At 40.7% G+C, this 25,716-nt stretch overlaps 2 protein-coding genes across 13 annotated transcripts in view; one reads left to right on the top strand and one right to left on the bottom strand.

The window, feature by feature from the left end:
* Positions 1 to 15,619, bottom strand: part of LOC133470364 (paramyosin-like) — a 127,561-nt gene extending 111,942 nt beyond the window's left edge. For 3 of the 8 annotated variants that reach the window (XM_061758676.1, XM_061758678.1, XM_061758681.1), the window contains exon 1: positions 15,209 to 15,616. In XM_061758676.1, coding sequence (XP_061614660.1) covers positions 15,209 to 15,255 — 47 coding nt within the window. In that variant the 5' untranslated portion in view covers positions 15,256 to 15,616. Of the gene's footprint in view, positions 1 to 15,208 lie in introns of all 8 variants that reach the window. The other 5 variants (XM_061758675.1, XM_061758674.1, XM_061758679.1 and 2 more) reach the window with 3 other exon arrangements.
* Positions 15,620 to 15,668: 49 nt separating this feature from the next.
* On the top strand, positions 15,669 to 23,541 carry pex2 (peroxisomal biogenesis factor 2). Of its 5 annotated transcripts, none has more exons than XM_061758686.1 (3): positions 15,669 to 15,790; positions 19,514 to 19,613; positions 21,609 to 23,541. In XM_061758686.1, the coding sequence occupies exon 3, from the start codon at positions 21,611 to 21,613 to the stop codon at positions 22,568 to 22,570; it is 960 nt and encodes a 319-aa protein (XP_061614670.1). In that variant the 5' UTR covers positions 15,669 to 15,790; positions 19,514 to 19,613; positions 21,609 to 21,610; the 3' UTR covers positions 22,571 to 23,541. The 5 variants fall into 5 exon arrangements, with proteins under 5 accessions (XP_061614670.1, XP_061614669.1, XP_061614672.1 ...); XM_061758685.1 differs by having other exon boundaries at positions 21,606 to 23,541; XM_061758688.1 differs by lacking the exon at positions 19,514 to 19,613 and having other exon boundaries at positions 15,690 to 15,790; positions 21,606 to 22,049; positions 22,138 to 22,275.
* Positions 23,542 to 25,716: the final 2,175 nt, after the last annotated feature.

Here is a 25,716-nt window from a genome sequence, read left to right as displayed (position 1 = left end):
TTAATTTGGTTTATGGAAACGTAATGTCTGTACTACCAGATAAGGAAGGCTGCTTTTAGCTGTAGATTTAAACAGGCTCACTCTCACTGTTTATTTCCTCAGTCCTCACAACTCACGAGTGTCGACTCATCGTGTGTGTGACTACGCTTGCTTTTGTTTGTGTGTCAACATCACCAGCTAACTCTACCTCGTTTGAATGTGACTTCTGCAACCACATTATTTTTCCTTACTCTGTCTCTCAAAAATATATTTTTCAATTGAGTTGTACAGGTTACAGGCCACATTAACGGCGATAAAAGGTGTTGACATACTTGACCTTGGTCCCTGCTAAGTATTCTGAGGGTCTATCACAGTACCCGTGACGGGCTATGAGTGGAGGGTGCTGCTCAGTCTGGGGGGGGGGGGGGGTCAGAGGCGCAGTACAGTTCAGCCCTTGTTCTACCACGGATGCCAGTACATTCCCTACTGGCACGTCACATTCTGATCGGGTCCCTCACGCTTTTCATGTGCTGCAAATGCTTTCTATGACTGAAACGTGGACCCACTGCACGAGTAGCTTTCGAGCATTTTATGGCCCTGGCGGAATCGAATGAAGCGCCGTGCTGAACCTAGCTCCAGAGTAGGCTTCAGCGCTCAATAAATGTTTGATAATATTAGTTTTCTGTCAACAACTAATTCACTAACCCATCTCTTGTATCGAAACATGCATCCACGTTTGCCCATCCTGTCCTTCTACCTGTTGTCGTTATGTCCACAGTGGCCGCCGGGAACATGGTGTAAATGTAGTCTAACCAGCGAGAGCTCAGCGGACAACCCTCCCACGTCCCAGGGTTTCTTAATAGCACACATTCTTGGGATCCATACTGAGGGCTAATTTACAGCAAAAAAATGAATTACAATTTTTTAAAAAAGCAAATATGGGTCATTTTTATATTATTTGATCATTAATGGACAGTAAAGTGTTTGTTACATTTGTTACCCTTCCGACTCTGCACATATAAGTACAAAAAGTATTCTAACTACTCATTAAACCAATTAGACTCGTCTTGATACAATCGTAATAACGGGAAAGACATGCAATACTCTCGGGTGGCATTAACGGTAAAGACAGCTTGAGTGACAAAGAAGGACCGTTTGAAAAAAGAACGAGGGAAAAAAGAAACTGAAGACACTAAGCTCCATTTGTGTTACTTTTCATGGGAAAGGCATATTAACAGAAGAAAAATAGTATATATCCAAAAATGTAATTAGCATCTTCACAAAACGTGTTGTAAATCATGACACTTCATTTCGGAAACGTAACGGTAAAGACATTTTAGCATTAAAAGTTGGAACAACATTACTTTAGAATGTTTTTCTTTTTCTTGAAATGACCAATAATTCAAATACTCAGATCATTAAAAATTATTAGAAACTCAAGGAACTTGAGTGGGCCATGTCTTTTCCGTTATTGATCAAATTACGTTATTATGAAAATGACCCATATACCTGAAATGCTGTATGTGACGGCCAAAGGGAATGACCTTTACGCTGTGTGATAGAACGCGCAAGTGAGGAAGCAGAGTTTGTAAACCCAAGCAACATTTGCTCGAAAAACAATTTGCTGCACCGATTTGTTAGTACCACTGTACTTTTTTAAGAATGCACTCAAATGTCTGAGTACACAAAAAGTCATTACATACAATTCTGAATCAGAGGTTGCCAAATCTTACCTCCAAACTGTGGTTGCTAAATTGTCCAATTTTCTAAGTGTTATAAAAGAATAATTCAGCTGAATAGACAGCCCCTACGGTCACAGCATTTCAGATGCACCAGTTCCAAGTTCCATTCTAAGGCTGATATATTAACAAAGGTTTATGAGGGCAGAGCAGTACATATGTAAGTTTGGCCTTATAGCTGACCTTACAATGCACTTAGTATCCTGTACAGGGAGTAATGCTGCAGCCACTCCCACTAGCCATTTATTTCAGCTAAAGACCGCCAAGCACTCATAAATCAGCATTAGGAACCTCGCTCAGTCTCCTACTCTCATTTAGATCCCCACCTTGTCTTTCCTTCTATCTTTTTGGCCGATTAACTCATTGTTTTATTTTCCCTGGAATAGTTAATAGTTTCACAACGACTAGAAAAATCTGAATGCCTTACTTAATATAAGCTGTGTCTTTTTTTTACCCAAACGCTCCCTATGTCCTTAAATGTTCCATCTTACCGGTTGTTTATGTTGCACACCTATTGCACTCCCTCCACCCAATTCGCTCAGTCGCTTTGAAAATTCCTTCCACTGCAGATAGAGAGAAATGCCTACGCTGGTATCGGCACCTCTATTGATTTTAATTAAGCTAATTAGTTAATTATTTCAAGGATCAAATGGGGGCATCCATTACTGCACAGCGAGAGAATTGTGTGAGTGTGTGTGGTGTGCAGTTGTGGAGGGCGTAGGAGGGTGGGTTTTTCTGGTCATGGTGGGGACAGTGGAGTTAATGTGGTAATGAAGACGATCAATTATCACTCACAGCAAAGTCATTAACAACAACATTAACCACCGCAACCCCTTGACCTCCAGTGTTGTCTTTTACATGTCTCGTTGTCCATCCAAGCTGCTACCACTTGAGTAGATATACATATGTGTGTGTGTGTGTGTGTGTGTGTGTGTGTGTGTGTGTGCGTGAGAGAGAGCATGTGCATGTGGGTATAATAGAAGAATATAGGTTGCACAGCAAAGGAAGGGTTTTTAATGCTTCTAACTGAATTTCCAGCACCTCACTCTGGCTTCAACACTACAATACTGTTTTTGTACATATTAATGTTACATTGGCTAGCCTAAAGTCTAAATATGTTCTCAGAGATCAAAAGCGGGCGACATGAACTTTAATCTTATTTAAACTGCTTCTATCGATCGGTCAATGTTGGTGTGCACAATTATAAATGCCTATTTGAAGGCATCCCTTTACACTGAAGCAACGCTGGAAAATTAAGGCAATTCTGATCAATTCGGTTTTAGAGATAGCTTTGTATGGCATTTTAAGGTGTACAAGTCATCATACAAGTTATGGCCTTTTGATCAAACGTGCAAGTGCATGTGCAAAAAGAAATTAAATGACATCATGAGAAAAAAATAAAACAACAAAGAAGAAGAAAGAGAATAATAGTTTTTTTTTTTCCGAAGGTGAGCAGCGAACAGGAGGAAGTAGTTCCCTCAACTTGTCATCCAAATCTGAAAATACCCTGCAGCAATTGAACAATAATTGTGTTCAAGGGTGACTTATTGTTTTAAATGTACATCTAGCGGTCTAAAGTCAAGATTCAAGATTATACTGAATCTATCTAACCTGTGGCCAAAGATTTGCATGTTTTTCTGCATAGTTTAAACTACTAACCACTCATTTCAAATGATCATTTGAGTCCTTCAGGTACAATGATTGTTTCATTGATTATAAATTGTGGTGTTTTGAAGATAGACCAATTATAGCTATATAGCATATTTCAGACAATAGCTCAACAAAATGGTCTATTAACTCATTCACTGCCAGCCGTTTCCTGAGCCGGGAACCTCTAAACTTCCAGCCATTTTCTAGCACTTTCACTGACTTTTCAAGCCCCACAGAATATTGTGTACTATGACGATGTAAACATCAAAACCACCAAATGAAAGATCAGACTCTCTTCTTTCATCAGAAAAAAATAAGTTTGTCTCTATCTTATATCATTCTTTAGTAATCAGCAGTCAAATAGAGGCTACTTTTCTGGGAGAAAAAAAAACTGAGAAAATAGCCTTTTTGTGAAAGCAAAAGAGGAGAGAACAATGACTTGGACACCAATAATTTTTTTTTCTTTTGTGAAAATCTCAAACATTTGAACATAAAACAACAATGAGAAAGTACTTTTGACAGAGAAATAATTTCTTTACAAGTATAACGATGTAAAGCATTTACATTAGACAAAAATGCATGAACAAATGGGGCTCCCACACTTTTTTCCTGCAAATTCTCCTTCTCTACCGTTTGCTCAATAGTCCAGGTTTTTATTACCTTGTGCATAAAATCTAGCAAAGTTTGATCCACACATGGATTTTATTTTTCTGTTGGTAGTGAATGGGATCTTGTGTGGTAGTCATTCTCCTTGAAACCAGTCTCTACTTTTGCTTGGAGCACAACCTGTGCAGTTTAGAAATATAATTATCACGAGAAATATACATTGTTGAAATTTCTGTCGTGGGATGTTGGAAAAAATAAAAAATAGGCGATACGCCTGGCAGAGTGACAATTTGGTGTCAGAAAGTTGGTCTAAAATTATGTCTACTCAGACCACGTCTAACTGCCAGCGCAAGCAAGACCATGATTTTGGTTCATTTTACTGGAGCAAAGGCAGATAGAAACTAAGCTCCGCTGACATACAGTATTTAAGTCACCAGCAGTTATCACCAGCTCATTCTGTATAACCGTTCAGAATGAGCGGTTATACAGAATGATCCACTCAGGCACGGCACACATTGTCGTCTTCAGCACAGAGATGTCGAAACTGTCAGATACGCCACATTTAAAGGGAATGTCATTTTGATTGGCGGTGAATGATGTTGGCTGTAAAAACTCCCACAGTGGCGCAACTTGCCCACTATCAGATCTTTCAGGCTACGCTGGTCTACAAAATTACCAACCCTGGTCTAACCCGCCTCTGGTGCACAGTTGTGCTGTCCACCATGCTGGATTTACACCGTTCATGAAAATAGGGCCCTGGATGTTTTAAAATATGGTCCCAACAGAAAAACAACCAGTAATGTTGTACAGTGTTGTCTATTGTACTCACACAGACTGCTCTCGGACAAAATGTGGATAAAAGATCTTGATTATTGATAATAATGTACTAACGACATCTAAAACAGATGAATGAATAGGTAGATGAAATTATGTTTGGCTTCCCCCTTGACCTACATCTTGTTACACAAAACATGTTTTATTTCCTCCAAAACTCATTATTTACAGTATGTAATTTAAAGCTATGCTTTTTATAATAGATACATAGCATAGATTTTCCTTATAACGTGGAAAACTAGGTAGCTGCAAGAATTGTCACAGGTACCAGTAAGTGCTGGACATTTCCATCCTAGAAATATGATTTCACAATAAAAACATGGTGACTGCCTCTGAAAAAAAACCGCTACATATGTCCAAGACCTTCAAAATCTCTGAAACCATAACTGAATAAAATTATTTTCTCTCTTTAAGAGTTCCTTGCTACGACTTAATTGATTCTTCCTAAAAGACAAATTTTCACAGCATTGCTGATGTCATTTCTAACCTTCAATTAGGTTTTCCATGTCAGTAAGTAAAAAGTTACCTACCATACAGCATGATGATTTACCATAATGATGTAACCTTTCAGATATTCAACAAGGTAAAGGTCAACACCAGTTACAATAAATCTCATTATTTTCAAAGTACTCTAGTCTCTCATTCAAGCTTGTGTTATGTCAGTGAGGAATATGACGTACTGTACATCCACCTACCTATGTAGTAGACCCAACAGAGCATTCACAGTAATCTAAGGCACAGAATATGAAGACCTAAATGTCATAAAATTATGACTACAAACATAAACACTGCATAGAGACATTTCAAATTCAACTCAATTGTACGTCAACAAGAACTTACACGACGGTACCATCAGATGCTAGTGAAGCTCCTATTACAGTGTTCATTGCATTGTTTACATGCTGGAAAGGTCCATAAGTAGCTCTAAATGCTCTTCATTTGATTGGATTTCAAATTATGGACATCAGAGCAGAAATACACTGTTGTCTCCGGATGACTATAATGGACTGTTGAGTAAGTGACTCAATTTGTTTGTATTTGTTTATAAATTGAGATGATGAAAACATCCAAAGAAGCATAAATAGACAGCAAGAGCATCATGTAAATTGGGTGAAAATGGAGATTCAAAATTAGTCAACACAATGGAGATGTTTTTCATCTTTCACACAGTTTTCTTCGGCTTTCTCGAAAAACTCTTTTGGTCATGATCAATACACAAACGGTTTTAACGAGTCTGCAGAAGGATTTTTATTTCGAACAAAGAAATGTCAAATGTCATTGAAGCAGATCTGCAATTTTGTCTTCGTCTACACCACAGAAGCAAGAATAAGGTCCTGGTCATTATCAATTTAAGTGGGCATGTATTTTGCAATATAAACATGTTTATTATGCAGCCTATTAAGGGAATGCTCCAAAGAAAACAAAGAAAGAATAAATGTAGCGCATTGTACGACAATGACCTTTGTAAACAGTATGGAGAGGACACACGCTACCCTTCTGACCTCCACCACAAAAGCAGATAACTACAACCCCAATTCCAATGAAGTTTGGACGTTGTGTTAATCCTAAATTAAAACAGAATACAGTGATGTATGTCCGACCTATATTTAATTGAATACACCGCAAAGACAAGATATTGAAAGTTCAAACTGATAAACTTTATTGCTTTTAGCAAATAATCATTAACTTGGAAATTTATGGCTGCAACACGTTCCAAAAAATCTGGGACATCCCACAGGTGAACAGGCTAATTGGGAACAGGCGGGTGCCATGACTGGGTATAAAAGGAGCTACCCTGAATTGCTCAGTCATCCACAAGCAAAGATCGGGCGAGGTTCACCTCTTTGTGAACAAGTGCGTGAGAAAATAGTTGAACAATTTAAGGACAATGTTCCTCAACGTACAATTTCAAGGAATTTAGGGATTTCATTATCTACGATCCATAATATCATCAAAAGGTTCAGAGAATCTGGAGAAATCACTGCATATAAGCGGCAAGGCCGAAAACCAACATTGGATTCCCGTGATCTTCGATCCCTCGGGCAGCACTGTATCAAAAACCAACATCAATGTGTAAAGGATATCACAACATGGGCTCAGGATCACTTGGGAAAACCAATGTCAGCAAAAACAGTTCGGCGCTACATTCGTAAGTGCAACTTGAAACTCTACTATGCAAAGCAAAACCCATTTATCAACAACACCCAGAAACGGCGCCGGCTTCTCTGGGCCCGAGCTCATCCAAGATGGACTGATGAAAAGTGGAAAAGTGTTCCGTGGTCCGACGAGTCCACATTTCAAATTGTTTTTGGAAATTGTGGACGTCGTGTCCTCCGGGCCAAAGAAGAAAAGAATCATCCGGACTGTTATGAACGCAAAGTTCAAAAGCCAGCATCTGTGATGGTATGGGGCTGTGTTAGTGCCAATGGCATGGGTAACTTACACATCTGTGAAGGCACCATTAATGCTGAAAAGTACATAAAGGTTTTGGAGAAACATATGCTGCCATCCAAGCAAAACCTTTTTCATGGACGCACCTGCTTATTTCAGCAAGACAACGCCAAACCACATTCTGCACGTGTTACAACAGCGTGGCTTCATAGTAAAAGAGTGCAGGTACGAGACTGGCCTGCCTGCAGTCCAGACCTGTCACCCATTGAAAATGTGTGGCGCATTATGAAGCGTAAAATACGACAACGGAGAGCCCGGACTGTTGAACAGCTGAAGCTGTACATTAAGCAAGAATGGGAAAGAATTCCACCTACAAAGCTTCAACAATTAGTGTCCTCAGTTCACAAACGTTTATTGAATGTTGTTAAAAGAAAAGGCGATGTAACACAGTGGTAAACATGAGCCTGTCCCAGCTTTTTTGGAACGTGTTGCAGCCATAAAATTCTAAGTTAATGAATTATTTGCTAAAAACAATAAGGTTTATCAGTTTGAACATTACATATCTTGTCTTTATAGTGTATTCAATTAAATAGAGGTTGAACATCATTTGCAATTCATTGTATTCTGTTTTTATTTATGTTTAACACAACGTCCCAACTTTATTGGAATTGGGGTTGTACTTGCATGTGCTGTATAATAGATTGTAACTACTTTTGCAAGTGAAAATTCAGACAAGCTCGTCCAAAAAGCCTGGCCATTATTGAACCCAGCTCACACAAAGTAGTCATGACATCATTCTAGTCTTGATTTAATTAAACAATAAAAAAAACATGATTGACACTTTATTCTTAAATACATAATAAAATAAAATATTTCATAAATATCCCTCCTTGTCTTGTTGCAGTTTAGATGTCCATCTGTCATGATCTGTGCCCTGCAGTTCCTCCTTTGGAGCTTGGGTGGCGCTTTGCACCCTGCCCCCCCCCCCCCCCTCTCTCTCTCTCTCTCTCTCTCCAGCTATCAGCATCACCTTGGTTGCGCACCAGTCTTTAATTAGCACTCATCACTGCCTGCATATAAGCCTGTCAGTTCCGGGACGTCGTCACCTGAGTATTGACACTTGTTGGTGACTCACCGGCCGACTCTCGTACTTCCAGGTTCCCGCTTCCTGCTCACTCCTTGTCCCGACAGTCCACCACCTCGCTTTGGATATCCTTACGCTGAGCCAACCCGCAATAAACCATTCTAAATCTACTCCCTCCGCCTCAGTCTGCTCTTGGGTCCAATCCAATTCATATACAATTTCGAAACATGACAGAATACTCGGGCCATGATGGACTCAGCAACTACAGAAGCGTTGAGGGAAGCGCTCGCCCACCAGGGCGCTCATATAAGCAGAGAGGACAAAGCCCTCCGCGAGATCATGGAATTACTAAACACCCTTACACAACAAGTATCCCTCCTGTCCTCCCAGAGCCACCTCAGCAATGCTCCCGTGCGTATTCCTCCTGAGCCCGTAGCCTCTGACCAACCCCGCCTCCCGTACAAAGAGCCTCACGTTCCTCCTCCTGAACCTTACTCGGGGGACCTCAGTTCATGTAATCAATTTTTACTAAACTGCACATTAGTATTCGACCTACAACCGCTGAGCTATCCTACCGACAGATCTAAAGTCACATACATCATCAACCTCCTGAGCGGAAGAGCTGCCAAATGGGCCCCTGCGCTTTGGCATAACTCCTCCCCAGTACTCACATCACTAGACTCCTTTATGGCCAAACTCAAGAATGTTTTCGATCACCCCGTGAACGGTAGGTAAGCCACTTGGCGCCTCCTAGCTCTCACCCAAGGTTCGAGTTCCATGGCATCTTACTCAATTGATTTCTGGATACTCGCGAGTGAATGCGGGTGGGACGACACAGCGGTAAGGGGGTTTCAAGGGGTTATCAGAACAACTCAAGGACGAGCTCACGACCAGGGACGAACCCACTTCCCTCGAGAATTTAATTTCGTTAGCCATCCAACTCGACAACCGCCTCCGAGAGAGCGCTTGTGAGCGAGGAACAAAGATATGTAGTTTTCGCTCCACCCACGGTCATCAATGAAAACAATTTTGAAACTACCACTATGGAATTAAAATAGAAACAAGCTATAAGCAAATGAATCAACGACACCGCCCAACCCCCCCCCCCAAAAAAAAAACGTGCATACACACACACACACACACACACACACACATCCTCAATTCCCTTGATCACCTCAGTGGGGAAATAATGAAAGTTCCCCAGACATATTGGATGGCAGGATCAGGAGACATCTGTTTTATTGAGCTGTGTGTTGGTCCATTGAGATGAAGAATATGTGGTTTAACTGGGCCATATGTGGGGTGGCAGAGTCAATAACCTAACAGAGCAGGTGGTGCTTCTTTTACTCTCTAAGAGTGACACCCCTCTGAGGACAGTTAACTGACGTTTTCAATCCACACCAGCAATCTATTGCCTTCTAAGCATGTCGAGTCGGAGAGCAGTACTTTGCTCATGCTACGTTTACATGATGTTCCCGACGGCCATGGCAATCACATTTCAGGCCACCGTGGACAAAATGGGATGACCATTAGGGGTGGGACAGTACAGGTAACCCACGGTACAGTCCATTCGACATTTTTGGGACCACAGCTCAGCTATTGTACTCAATTGATGTTAATGATTTCCCATATGCACTGTATAGAAAGGCGGCACGGTGGCCGACTGGTTAGAGCGTCAGCCTCACAGTTCTGAGGACCCGGGTTCAATCCCCAGCCCCGCCTGTGTGGAGTTTGCATGTTCTCCCCGTGCCTGCGTGGGTTTTCTCCGGTTTCCTCCCACATCCCAAAAACATGCATTAATTGGAGACTCTAAATTGCCCGTAGGCATGACTGTGTGTGCGAATGGTTGTTTGTTTCTATGTGCCCTGCAATTGGCTGGCAATTGGTCATGATCAGGGTGTACCCCGCCTCCTGCCCGATGACAGCTGGGATAGGCTCCAGCACGCCCACGACCCTAGTGAGGAGAAGCGGCTCAGAAAATGGATGGATGGATGGACTGTATAGAAAAATGCACCTATGGAAATCTATGCTGATGACACTACAATGCATGTTTCTTCCAAAGATGCTGCGTCTGTCAACAAGATGCTGCAAGAAGATCTCATTTTAGTTTCGAATTTGGTCTGTGAAAATAGGCTAAAGATGAATGTCTCAAAAACAAAGAACATCTAGAATTGCATGGTACTTTTATTGAACAAGTTAGAGAGGTCAGATTATTAGGTGTGTGTATTAATCAGACACTATTGTGGTCATCGCAAATGAATAAAAATTGTCCCTAGGATGTGCTTTAATAGTTCACTGACAAGAAGGGCTATACACTTGTTCTCTGATTCAATCTTCAAACTGGTATTGCATTCGTTAGCTTTGTCTTGTCTATACTACTGCCGTACAACATGGTCCGGTTCTTCAAAACAGGATTTGCAAAAGATGCAAATCCCTCAGAATAGGGCAGCACAACTAGCACTAGGCTACACAGATTAAGGAATTTTGAGTGTATGCATGAGGGCTTGTCATGGATGATGGTGGAACAAAGACTGGCATGTAGTCTGGTGACATTTTTGTGTAACATTTATTACGGTAGAAAACCCAAGAATTCATTGTTAAAGCTGAAACACACAAATGCGAGACATAGCTATGCCACAAGACAAGCCATGGGTGTTCGCTTTACTTTGCCTCTACCCAGAACAAATGCACTATTGTTTGTTTAGTTATGCTTCTTGAGTTAATGAAAATGCACTTTCTTATCTTCCCACCTTTGCTGTTGTTTTTGTTTATTTGTTGTATTTATGTAAATTGTATTTATTTTTTTCGACCCCGGGAAGAATAGTCTTCACCTTGGTGACTAATGGTGATCCTATTAAACTTAAACAGCTCAGTATATTTTTGGTACATGTTTTGTGTATAGAGAGAAAAAAAATCTCTCTTAAACATATCTGTTCTGCTATGCAAGATTTGTCCCATTTTACCATGTTTTCATGGTTCTGGTTTCATGGTAGCCGTTTTGTCCCATTAAATCACGGCACATAACATTGTCTGTTGATTTGAGGGGCCCGGTGCAATACACGCATTGTGTTCTACTACGGTCTGATGGCGCACGCAGTTTGGAAGGGGTACATGAACGTTTGCCCAAAGTATAGTGTGCTGTATTCAAGTTTTGTAGGTCTTGCTTGGATTATAGAAGAAAAAATGCGTAAAAATCCCACAGCGCACCACGTTTCACCCAAATTAGGCTGCGATAGCAACCGGAAACGTAATGTAAATGTCGCATTAGAAGGGAAGGTGAGAGAACGCATTATCAAGATCCAGGGGTGCAGCGCTGATGCCACTCGTGCCTCCACTGTCTTATTGAATAATGCATCATTATAACCACAGGCTTGTTGTTTGAAGGACTTTGCTGGTTTCTTGACATAATGATTGCCCTACTTTTATCATGTGCAAGAGGGGGTATTGAATTGGCATTAATCTTTCAAATGTTTGCTACCAGCCAAAACAAAAGCCTAGAGATAATATAAACAAAAAGCCTTGCTAATAAAATAAAAGATCTAAAAGAAAAATCATGCTTTTAATAAGAAGAGAAATGTGACAACCACACTGTATCCCATCAAGCAGTCTCCATTTATTTAGGATCCTGCATAAGCTATGAAAGATCAACAAATCAACAAGGTTCATATTGTAAAGTCAGTTTCAACTGATTTTATGAGTTATTGTTTTGATTGAGTTGCCTTCTTCTGGCCAATTTATCAAGTACACCTGTAAATTCGACTTTAATAAGAACCAATGGTAACTAACAGTTACCTTATTTAGCTACTAACTATTAGGAATAATACTCAGTAGGTGGAGCATAACTTTACAAATTATTATTTTGGTACACACCCCTCTCTTCGACAACGTTTTAGGAAAACCTCTGAAAGGGAACATATGAAAAATTGACTTCTACTATACATATCACATAATTCCATAAAAATAGGGTCTCTGGAGTGTCTGCCCACCCATCAGTGTGACATTACAAAACCAAAGTAAATCTTTTGTCATCTGCTTATTTCCGAAAATGTATCAATGAGCGAGCCATTCTGCACTTCCGCTCCACTGTTTTGTAACAGACACAATAACTAGCCCCAAATGGAGTTTTTTTGACCAATGACTTGACAGCCAGGGTGGACAGACACCTTTCCATTGCGAAAGAGCCGCCTTGAAGCAGCTGCCGAAGCACTGTCATTTATCGTCATGGTCCAGGTCGGCATTGCAAATGAGAATGTGTTCTCAATTATGTTACCTGGATTAATAAAGGTTTAATTCATGAATTAATTAAAATGTAAAAGACCAAGGTAAACACAGCTGCAGTGTTAGCACAGATTAGCCTTAACTAACAGGGTTAACAGCATTTGCGTCTAATAATAACGTTATAATATTGTTTTGCCCAACTTGTGGGCCGGAGTGTGGTGGGCATTTGTTTTTAATTATATCATGCACTACACAAATTGACAAATGTAATTCAACTGCTTGGTGATGAAGTGCTGCATCCATCAGTTATAATGCAATGGAATCTCTATGGGCGCTCACTTTAAGTGTGTATTGTGGTGAGGCTATAGTTAAAAAAGTGTAATATGTCGCCTTTAAATTGTTTTTGAGTAATTCTGTTTAAAAAAAACAACAACATGTAACTAACTACATGGTGAGTAGCTTCACAATGACGGTCAAATTTGAGGTCATGACATTCTATTATGCGTTATGAACTTGAAAATTGAAACAATCTTCAATTTAGGTTTACAATTTCAGATACAAGGAAAAGCTGAACATGTGATAGTTAGGAAAGAACAAACCTAAAGTGGGTTGAATGACTGCTTCTTTTTCAGTGGAAAAGCTTTATGATAAAGTGTTCGCGTCAGGCTTCAGGACAAGGGAGCTGCTGGGATCTAAACACATAACCTTGTTAAGAAGGTCTTTGAATGGGCCCGGCTGACCAAAAGCCGTATATAAAACCTTGTTACACTTCCTTTGATGCACAGCCCAGCTCACACAGACTACATTCTGTCCCTAAATTATGTCACAAGACAATCCTGATGATTAGAAAGCTTGCTTTTTTTACATTTGAGTTTGGATCAGTGTTCCTGATCTGTGCCACTCAGATGGAAACATAATGTAATTTGCCACCTGTTACAAGTGCCACAGCTTTATGAAAGCGGCCCGCTGCACTTCCTCCTGCCATTTGTCTGACAGAACAGAGGTCATCTCCTTATGACCATGTCACAGGGAAGAGGATGTTCGTGCATTTGTATTGGATGTATGGTAACCCAATAACAATAGATGATGGTAGTAAATTATGCTACACAAAATCAGCTCATTTGGTTAGTACTTTTCTTCATGTTCTTCTTGCTTTTTTAAATAAATGCTGAATCCAGAGTGCTGTTTGGAAGCAAATACTACAACAGTGCATTTTTTTTGTATTACCTGAATATGTCTCAAGTGCTCCCCTCCTGGAAGCCGTCACTTTATCGTGGTGGTGGGGTTTGTGTGTCCCAATGATCCTAGGAGCTAAGTTGTCTGGGGCTTCAGGCCCCTGGTAGGGTCACCCATGGCAAACAGGTCCTAGGTGAGGGACCAGACAAAGCACAGCTCCAAAAACCCCCATGACGGACAAAATGAATGGATCTAGGTTTCCCTTGACCGGACGCGGGTCACCGGGGCCCCCCTCTGGAGCCAGGCCTGGAGGTGGGGCTCGAAGGGGAGCGCCTGGTGGCCGGGCCTGCCCCCATGGGGCAATGCACCCGACCCCTATGGCCCTTTCCCATGGTGGTGAGCCAATGGGAAGGGGGACCCACGTTACCCTTTTGGGCTGTGCTCGGCCGGGCCCCATGGGAGCAGGCCCGGCCACCAGGCGCTCGCCTTCGAGCCCCACCTCCAGGCCTGGCTCCAGAGGGGGGCCCCGGTGACCCGCGTCCGGGCAAGGGAAACCTGAGTCCATTTTTTGTCGTCACCATAAGGGGTCTTTGAGCCGTGCTTTTTATGGTCCTTCACCTAGGACTTGTTTGTCATGGGTGACCCTGCCAGGGGCATAAAGCCCCAGACAACTTAGCTCCTCGGATCATTGGGACACACAAACCCCTCCACCACGATAAGAAGGGGTTCCAATCCTAATACAGGAAATGGATTTTGACATAAACCTCGGAAATGTCCAAATTAATAGACAAGGCCTGGAATAAAATTAATCTAGCTCTTAATTAAGTTGGAATACATTTTGTACTTTGTAAACAGCAAAGAAGACAATATCCCCTTATCTCAATAGAATGTTCTAAATGTAGGCTATTCGATATCATCCAGGGCAGGTATAATCAAGTTGAAAAACCTGCCAAATTATCAACATTTATCATGTTTATCAGCATTACACATGACAATCATGGTACCGAATGGCTGCCAGTACAGTACCGTAGGCTACTTGTCTTTATATGACGATATTGTACAATGATTGCTGATTTACGAATGAACTGTTTAGATTATTACAGATTTCTCACAATATTTTTTAAACTTCTCCACATCCTGCACAAGTACACCTACCATGATTAGAAAAATATTTATTTTTACTCACGTTTTAAATTCAGTTTTGAACATTTTTAACTAAGCTTGAGTAAACAGAAGACATTTTTGTAACAATTCTGAAAGACTTTAAAAGAGTTTGAAAGTGATGGAAAAATCAGCTTTCCAAGTGGTGTAATTTAGGAAGAAAGATGTAGCCTACTATCAATCTGAGAGATGAAGGAGGAATTATTCGTTGACTTTACATGCATATTAAAATAATAATCGTAATAATGTCACTATCGTTCAAATAATATACGGTAAATCTCAAAATTGATCATTGCTATAGTTGTAAAGGCAGTACTTTCTAATCAGCTCAAACTGCAGGTGTACCTAATGAAGTGTCCAATCTTCTTACCTGTCAGCATCACGTCTGGCCTTGCAGTTTTGTCCAATTGCAGGCATCTCAACCTTTGCTCGTGCAGTATTTTGAATTCCTTTAAAAGTTGTTTCAGGGGGGCAGGCTTAACGTAAAGCAACTGCCTTTTTATCCTCATGAGTGTAAAGTTGTTGTTGTTTTGTGCCTGGGCTTTCGTGAAGCTGAAGGAGCAAACACTCATAGTGGCGTGGTAAACAACAGTAGCACATCTCGAGACAGTTTCTGTCAGTTGCTGTGCATTTCAAACGGTTATCTTTTGAGCACTGCATTCGTTTATAACATGGTCTCTATGTGTGGTTACCACAACAGAAAAAGTACAATACATTTGATTTTTAAGGACACGCTCTCAATACAAGTTTACCGTCGCGTTGACGTTCCGTGACCTGATTGGCTACATTTCCCTAGAGTGACGCTTATTTGTGACGTTTCATCACACCATTGAGCCAATCCTTTTATAAGGCGGGATCTATGTTTGCTACCCGGAAATACTCGGTGTCGTTTGTCAGGATTACAGAAGAATTCCTCGTACACATTGAATTTACCTTTTACACCGTGAAATGGGTAAATATTTACCTTCTGTCACTCGGAAACGAGGTGTTTTTTTTATTATTAAATCCCATACGTAATACGTACTCTGCTCCAGCACGCCCTGCTTGTTTTGAATTGCATAAGTGTATGTACGTGCCGACAACATCGACCTTTTTGTCAGTACTGTCAAATTTAGTATTGTCGGCTTTTGTTATATTTGCCCCCCGAGATTAATGAGACCACCACGAGAATGCTAGCATTGAGTCCAATGTTATGCTGCACCGTAAACTGCCGCTGTGGCTGCGTTACTTGCACAATATTTGTCACACTCCTCCCGTAATCAATGCCAGGGATCAAAGTCTCCGACATGGAGTTTCAAGGCAAAATTGATCTTATTGATTTTGGACTATTCACTTCATCATTTCTCATTCCAATCATCACTCCTCTATACTCTTATCGGTCCTGCGATTATAGCTGCCTTTCTTTTTTTTTTTTCTTCCGCCAGTGGCTTTGAATGCGCTGCTTTCACATAGGCTAATCCCCTCTGTGATTATCTAATAATGCTCTTTTCCTTATTATCAAAATGGAGCAGATTTAAGGTTTTTGAAGACTGATGGGTGCCAAAAAAAAAAAAAATAAATTTAAACCAGGAGACAAAGCAATTTTAAGGAGAGCGTGGAATGCGACTCAGATGAAAACACACGCCTCTGGAGCTTAACGTTTAGGATCTCTCAATGTATTTTGTTGTTGTTTGTGTCCAATGAGTGTGTCATTCAAGTAAAATGGCATTGTAATCTTAATCTGGGGTCATGATGGGTTTTTACCAGAAATGAAAACATGTCATGGGATATATATCCACATATATGTTCCTACAGGGCATAGTTTATATTATATATTTTACTCTTATGTGTAATAATTTAGTTGGTCCGTTGATTTGATTCACTCTAACAATAAACATTTTACGTCAGGTTTACATAGATTTCTACATTCACCAATAATGTGAATATAATGTAAAACATGACATTACATTTTTACACAGTGCAAAACATGTACATCGCGAGGGCGCACATACATGTACATCTCAATAAATTAGAATAGTGTCAAGTTTAATTTCGTTAGGTAGTTCAATTCAAAATGTAAAAGTCATTAAAATAATGCTCTACTGCTGTTTGCTGCCAGGTTGGCATGACAAAAGAAAGTGTTCTCCATTGCCTTACCGGGATAAAGAAAGGTTACAAATAAATGATGGCTTCAGTGACGACAAGCAAACGAGCTCAACTACGGCGTAAACCACGATGGAGTGAACGTGTGCAGTTTTGAGAGCGATACACACAGTAGATGGCGATTACGTCTCCAAATAAGAGGTCAAACTTTCTTGCTATAAGATCGACTCTTACGTTGTCACTCCCAGTTGTACTTTCTTGAAGTCTGGCAGGATTGTTAATGAGCAGGTTAACCTACTAAGTTTGTCTGCACTTTAATTAAAAAAAAAAAAAAGTACTACCGCTGGTAAATATTGTATAGCATACATTAGTCATTTTTTGTGCATTGGTCCATGGCCTATTGCAAAGCTATTTGACTTCAACATTTTATTTTATTTTATTTGAATTATTCTTAATTAATTACTTTAAGAACTCTGCGATGTTCATGCAGCAACCTGTTTCTACACTTTTCTGCACTGAAAATTTAAAATATTGTCGAACTTTTTCAATAAAGGGATGGAAATTAACAAATGTTATTTTTTTTATCTGATTAATCAAAAAAACATTCAACCGATTCATCGATTATTAAAATGATTGTTAATTGCCGCCCTACATTATAAGTTACAGCAAACAAAAACCCCAAATTCCCCATCTCTTGAAACTAGAATATTACGTAACAAACAATCAAGAAACAATTTAAATAATTTTTAATGTAGAAATTAGGGAGGAATTTTTTTCTTTTGAAAAGGATTTTTGAAAAGTGTTTAATGAATCTATATACTGTATGAGTACTGAAATACATTGCATTTTCTACCATTTATTGAGATGTACCTATCATTTAGATATACCTTTACCTTCCAAGCATAGTAGATTGAGTAAAGCATAAAAAAATTTTTGCATGTCAAATGTTATGTTGTAACTAATGTATATTCTCTTGGTGTCCAGATGTTAATGTTGGCCTTACCCCATGGCTCAAAGGAGTCTTGGGTGATTAGAGAAAGAGAGGAGTCTTGATCGAGCATTAGTGTGTGAATGCACAGAGACGCCTCGAAGACCCCTCTGTGCATTTGCACACATTCATTTTTCATGAAACACACTCATAACAATTAGTCTGGTTACCGCCTGGGAAATCTTAGCATCTGCGCAATGCATTTGGTCGGCCGTATGACATGACTCTTTTAAAAGTTTTGAGTTTGATGTCCTCATTCGTTTTCATAGCGAGGACATTAGCAGCTCTTGGCTAATAAGTACCCTGTCAGTAGTCACAGGAAACTGTAAAAGCCATGCCATGCAGCGTAGCATGACACACTAACAAACAACAAAAATGGAGAAGGGTCGCCCTTATTTACTTCCACAGTAAGCAGACACAGTTAATTCAAGATGAGACTGAGGGCAGCAAAAACACTGGCTGCTGCAGCAAAGTGGAGACTGTCAGCCAGAATGCCGGTATTCGGCATTTTGACGCATATCGGTATGGGCCTTATTTTTTATTATAGTTTTTTTGTTCTTGTTGTTGTTGTTTGTTTGTTTTTAAATCCCACAGCTGATCGGTGATCAATTCAGAACTGGGTTACTGGACTTTTAGTTAGATTTTTAAAATGAGGAGTTCTCTTGTCTAAACCTGTTGAAAATCTGAAAAGCTGTTCAAGAAAAAAAAAATGCTGAAAAGCATTTAAACAAAGTGTTGGACTTTGTACTATTCAGAATTTTGATTCCAATATTTTCCCTTTATTGCAAATGAATATCTGCTCCAAATATCGGTTATCGGCCTCCCTTACTACTAATAATCGGTATCTGTATGGGCCGTGAAAAAAACATATCAGTCTGTCTCTAATTTGTGAAGCAAAATGGAATTGCCTTTTTAGCATCCCCCAGTTTCCTTTAACCCCCTGCTCTTAACACCCCCATCCCGTCCCTAGACACCAAAGGTCAAGAAGAAAGTGGGGTCTTCCTCTGCCTTTCGGGTACTCCCTGGATGCCTTGCATCTCACTATGGCAGATATGCTCCAGGAATGTTCTTTATTGTGACCGTCAGTCTCAAGGTCAGCTCCTATCTGTCGTCGTCCCCCCATTTTTTTCCTCTTCAGCCATCTTTGCCTCCAGTTTTTCCTCTTTCACTGTATCAGTAAACAGTAGCACCCCACCACAGCTGGGGGTTTTATGATGCCTTGTCTGACATATCTGTCTTTTTAATCAGTCCTTTTGCTGCTCCATTTTTCTTGTGGGTGATTGAAGCAGACTTTTTAGAGGACTGGGGCAGCTGGGAGGCTTCTGTGTGCTTTTTGTTGCCTGGCATCTGCCTTCATCACACCGGTCATAGCCCTATTTAGCTTGGAGCAATATTGCGCTGTGTTCCCGCTGTAGATTGGAGATTGTTGTTTTTGTCAGTCAGCCATGCCATTCAGCCTTGAGTATCTGCACTCATCTTTTGTCTGAACAGCATGCACACGGGAAGAAACAACTCTCATCCGACCTGAATCACAATAAACTAAATACTTTTAAAAAGGTTTTATCACATCCCTGCTAGAATTTCTTTTTTTTTTGTCCTGTTTAGCATTCCTGACCTTTTCCACCTAGCCTTGTGACTCTGCAAACGATGGTGTTTTGAGTCTGGATTGATTGGTTGCCTGGCTGACCCGCAAGAGAATTATTAAGTAAGTCGACCACATGTATGTGTGATTTTGTACTAGTGAGCTTCCACTTCTTTTTGTGCAACTGCTATACAATATGGCTCGGAAGCCCTGTACTCCAAAACGGTATGTGACATTTGACTATTACACAAGAACCATGGATTTTTAGATGTCCACAGTATAAGCCCTGTAAATTCAAATGCTTAATTTTTATAGGCACTCCAGCATTGACTGAAGTGTCTGCTCGTTATATATCTGGCAAGTGCTGCAAGTCTGAAAGGAAACTGTCAATAGTAATCCCCAGCTATTGATATGGCAGTGGGCCGGAGATGTAACTTGGCCCCCCGACTCTGCGCTATCCCTCAAATCCCACTACATCATAATTACATTAATATTGACAGACTCTTGACAATAGTCACATTACTATTGATAGGTAGCTGTCAATACAGTGTTTTCACAAATAAAACATATTCATTCATAACTTGTAAACTGCTCGATAAAAGGCTTTGAAAAGAGTATTGGACCCGGCTGGGTTTACTCCTCCTAGCAGTGCTGTTGTTGATGCTGTGGTGGGGATTTTCAGCACCTGGCTATGTGTGTTTGTGCAACTGTGTGTGCGTGCGTGTGTGCGCGCGCATGCGTGGCGACGGATTGATAGATTACGTTATCGCCGTATTAGCGCTCCCCATGGATCAAGGCTACTCTTGACAAACATACTGTAAATAGTCCAGACACACACGCCACATAATCTGCACTTTTTTCACATCAAGGCAAAACTTTAAGATTAAGTTAAACAATTGAAGCCTGTTTATTGGTTGAACACACTTTGAGGCTACTTTTTTTAATCCAAACTCCTCTTCCGTCACAGGCGAGGTTCTAGTCACTAAACATGGCAGCCTTTCAAATTCACCTCAATGAATTTGTCACACCTGCTTACTTAACACAAATTCACTTCCCCCCCCCCCCCCCCCACCATTTGCCATTTTGTATTGCTAATTCTGACTTCGTTGGATGGTAAATCTTCCATCCATTGAAACATCATGAATACACGGATTGGACCCAACCATTGCTACACATTACATTAGATCTTTTTTTTTTTTCTTCCACCTCTGAGCCTTCTAAAGTGACCATCATCTCCCTCTCTTTCTGTCAAAACTGCCATATTTACCCCACTGAAATATCAAAAGCCTCATGACAAATCCTGTTCAGCGAGACACAAAAGCCACTGTCAAAAAGGGCCTCTCTCTCGCTCACTCTGTCACTCTTTTACTCTGTCTCTTCTTGTGTTAGTTAGTCGCCCACATCCTAAGCGTTTCAGTTGAGGAAAGGCCAGATAAAAACTGGGGAACCGAGAGCGCTTTGCGGCACAAAATAGCCCAGACGTCACAATGGCGCGATCCCATATGGAGTTGACTCCGGGGAGAGGAAGATTGTTCCACATTTGGCAGATGTTTACGGTGTACCAGAGACTGTGCCGTTAGCCTAATCTCTCGTGATGTGATTTGTATACACACTCCTATCTCCAGAGGTTGCAGGCACCAGGAGCCCCGGGCTTCGCCGTGTGTGTTTCTTGGATTGTGTGTGTTTATACACTGGAGAGAGACGAAGACCCCTCCCTACCCGTTCCTTTGGATTGCACAGCTCAAAGGTTGCATTAAGGATGGGTTTTATATGTGAAAAGTGATTTCCCTCTGTATGTATGAGGAGAAAATAGCCCACCAAACAAGATGGCCTTCACTTCAAGGGCCCCGATCCTCCCGACAACCAAGTTGTTCCGTACTTGTTTGACTCTGTAGGTACTTTCCTAAGTGTTGCTTATTAAATAGATCTGCTGTTGTGGTGCTGCTGCTTTGAAATTGACATCAAGTCATGTAAAAGTTTTCTCCACTCAATTAGTTGGCAACTTTGAATAGTCACTTCGGCATGTTGCGTATCCACAACTAAAGAAAGCCTCTCTGATCTCTCTGTTAAAATGTTAAGTTGTGAAAAAAGATTGACATTTGTTGTGTTTTCTAGCAGGTATGGAAAAGGAGGACATCCAGGTAGGAGGATCTCTCACAGAAACCACTTCTGACCCACTGATCCCTGTCCTGCGCATCACCCAGCTGGATGCTCTCGAGCTCGACTCAGCCCTGGAGCAGCTGCTGTGGACCCAGTTCTCCCATTGCTTCCAGAATTTCCACCCAGGCCTTCTCACACCTCTGGAACCTGAACTGAAGGCTTTGCTCCAGCTGCTCCTGTGGAGGTTTACTCTGTATCCTGACAGTACCACAGTTGGTCAGTCTTTACTGAGCCTACGCTACCACAACACCCTGTCCTCATCTAACCACTACAAGCCTCTGTCCCAGAGGCAGAAGTTGGCTCTGGTTCTGCTAACAGTAGGTCCTCGTTGGCTTCACGAGCGATCCCATAACCTCCGACTGTGCCTTGGGTTGACTTCAGGAGGCCCAGTTTCTGAAGGTTACAAAAAGACCCTCCGCAATTCCCTGACTCTAATTTCCGGAGTTGCCCGTCTTGTAAGCCTTGTCAATTTTCTTGTGTTCCTCAGGAAAGGTCACCACCCAGTCCTGGCTGAAAGAATCATTAGAGCGCAAGCAGTTTTTAGCAAGCCAAACGTGACCCGGGACATTACATACCAATATATGAATCGTGAGCTGCTGTGGCACGGGTTTGCGGAGTTCCTCATTTTCCTTTTGCCACTCATCAACACAAAGAAACTTAAGGCTACCATATATTCCATTGTGTTCGGGGGGGACAGATGTGGTGTGGACGGTGCACAGGATAAAGGGGGTGCGTGGCAAGAATGCACGCTGTGTGGCGAGTGGCCGACCATGCCTCATAAAGTTGGTTGTCTGCATGTTTTCTGCTACTACTGTATCAAAAGTCATAGTATTGCAAACAGTTGCATCACTTGTCCCAAATGTGGGGTAGAGGCAACACAACTGGAGCCTGTCAAAATAAAGGTGTCTGCCAGGCATTAGATGGAAGCAAATGTGAACGTGGCACCTCTGAAAATTGCGCCCAATGATGAACCAGACTTGTGCAAGTCCACAATTCTCTTCCTGATATCTTGGCTGATTGCTGTTAACATTCGCAAGTTACACAAAGAAGCAGTGTGTTTCAGGCGTGGAAAATTTCAAATACATCCACATGTGTGTCTCTGACTTAAATGCTGTCAATGAAAATACCAAAGAAATGACATTATCATTTTGGGTTTTCCCAAATTGTTTAAAGGTATAGTAATCTTACTGTGAACTACTGACTTTGAAGAATGTAATGACCAATTGCCTAAAAAAAATTAATAATAATTCTCTCATTATTCTTGCATTTAGCCAGTAGAAATAATTTTTAGTGATCCTAATTGATGTGAGACAAGAACGGTTTAGTCTGATTTAATGTCAGAAAAGCACAGGTGTCTTTTTATATACTATCTGTAAACATCTGGTTTCAACTGTGTATAGATAGATACCGTAAATAGTATTAAGGATTCATTAATATCTTAAAGTGAGCGAGCAGGATGTAATGATTTTTGACCCTCCTTTTGATTCACAACTGTGTTTGAGTTCACGTTTTTATGATGTCTGTGTTTTTTTTCTGAATACGTTAATGGTCAATGGTTAATGTATGCGCACGCATTGACAGTCCTCCGTTTCTCAGGCTGGACTTCGGACTGAACTATTTGCCTTTGATGCACTGGACAGACTAGCGAGAACCCCACAGAGCATATTTTTAATAAAAGAATGTGTTGATTTATGCTCTAAATTCTCTTGGAGTGTGTATATGTGTGTGTTTGTTGAAATGGGAATATTTGTTCTGATGAAAAATGCAGAAAGTCAGCTGAATAAATAATGGGAGGAATTCCTGATGCCTCTCATCATGGCCAAATTAGCATTTGTTGTGTATTTTGTTCCTAAATTGTATTTCAACATCATTAAAATTGATTTGGAGCCTCCTCTTGGGTGTTTATTCGGTTAAGTGGAGGAGGGAGATGAGGGAAAGTTATAACAATCATCACACTTCTCTCTAGACAGGCCTGGTCGTTCTAGCTCCCATTATCCATTTTCACAGCACCCCGACATCCTCGAGATCAAGGGGGCGGCCGGGGGCTTGGATTGACTCACACACTTGACAGCTAGCCTCTCTTCTCCCTTGGCCCTTCTCTCTTTTGCTTGCCTTTCTATCTCTTCCCCACTCGTAATCTCCAGGGCCCTTGCCCCCATAAGACTGTCGTAAACTGTACCAAACCTTGGCAGTCGTCTTCTTCCTTGCAGGCGAATTACTCTCTAATCCCTGTAATGAGTCCAAAGATGCTTATTTATGCTGGAGTTAACCTCCACCAAGTGAGCCCAGCCCCGGGCGAAACGAACCCCAGCTGAGTGAAGCCTTTCCTGGCTGACGAGAGGAGGAGGAGGGTGTTGGTTAGGGAGGGGGGGCGGGACTCTACCGCCCAAGTCTCCCTCCTCCCCCCTTCCTCCCATTTTCCACTCTGTTCACTGGGATTTAATTACTGATTGCTGAAATCGTCAACCGTTGCTGTAACGAACAGAAACCTACCATAGGAAGTTGTCTCATATCAATGTGATCTAATGAGAATAAAGTGGGCTAATGCACAAAAAGTACAGCTACTTTTACAACTTAACTACTTTCATAAATACAAAGATATGAGCAATCCGAACCCGTCATTCTAGTTAATATACTTATTTTAAAAAAAGAAATCGGTCATCAGCTCTACCCCAGTCCAATGAAACACAAAACAAAACAAGCATCTCATGAAACTTGACCTCAGCAAGCATCTAGCTCAAAAACTGTGTTTAGCTATTCCTTTTTTATTTAGATTTTCTTTGCTTTTGCTATGCACGGACGGAGATTAAGCAGAAATCAATGCTGAAAAAGAAAGTCGTTACACAGTCACGCATCTTCAAAGTTGAGTGGGAAAACACAATTTGCTGTTTTTAACTTCTGATACACTTAATGTTTGCGGAAAAGTATGATGCATGAAGATGGCACACCAAGTACTCCCCGCTACCACAAGATCCCCATCCCGTAGGCGTCTGTCGCTCATCAACAATTTATTGTTTTTACGTACCAGGGTTAGCATCTTTTTACACTTAGTTTTTGGACAAATGTTTAAAATCAAAATGTATGGAGACGACACGTATGGCAAGCTTTCCCAACATTTAACAGGCGCACGAGCGTTTACTTTACAGACTCCGAAAAGCTACAACTTCATAGTCTTAAATTGTGACTGCCCAAATTTGGATATTTCAGACCACTTCTAACTTGAGAAAACATCTTGCAGTAAGCTGCAGATGTTTCTATTGTTGTTTTGGCAGTGCATCTGGCAACATTAGCCCTATTTTATGTTCAAATATCACAGTAAAACATGCTTCTTTGTGGATATGTGTAATTCTGTAATCTTAATCTCTCTATTTCTCTATCTCACACACACACACACACGCAATATCAATAAGTCTGGTCAGTATATAGCTTCTTCATTCAGTCATTTAAGTGAATAAAGCATATAATGTTTCTGTAGGGCCCAATGCATGTGTTGTTGGTTTTTGGGGCAGTTAAAAGTTGAAATGGAGGCAGGTGTGTGTGGACTCCCATATATTATTAGTTTTTTATTATATTTGACGTTCATGCTGTGATTTAAAAACAAAAAAAGCAGTTACTCACCAGTTACTCTTTACTAGAGTAGTTTTTTTTCACTGAGTACTTTATTTCTCTTACTCGAGTAAATATTTGGAAGATTTTTTCATTTTTACTTGGGTCATATTAATCTAAAGTAACAGTACTCTTAGTTGAGTACAATATTTGGCTACTCTAGCCACTTCTGGATATCTCGAATCTGAGATGTGTAAAATTTGATTTTGATTCGTCGTAATTCCAGATATATATATATTCAAGATATATTTAATTCACCTCCATTCAAGATATCTACATGTCCTTATTCAGATATCTTGAATGAATGAAATGATTTTGCAGTGACAGATATCTACAATTTGTTATATACGTTGCAGATATCTGTAATTCATTAGCAGATAATGTAGATAAAATGATGAACATGTTACCTAAAACTCTAGGGTAAATCAAGTTTTCATGTTGGTGGCAGTTTGATCTTGGA

Source organism: Phyllopteryx taeniolatus, chromosome 20 (assembly GCF_024500385.1).
Source record: "Phyllopteryx taeniolatus isolate TA_2022b chromosome 20, UOR_Ptae_1.2, whole genome shotgun sequence".
In the NCBI taxonomy this organism is placed as follows: Eukaryota; Metazoa; Chordata; class Actinopteri; order Syngnathiformes; family Syngnathidae; genus Phyllopteryx; species Phyllopteryx taeniolatus.
The sequence above is the reverse complement of the archived record's forward strand: the minus strand, read 5'-3'. Positions and strand labels throughout refer to the sequence as shown.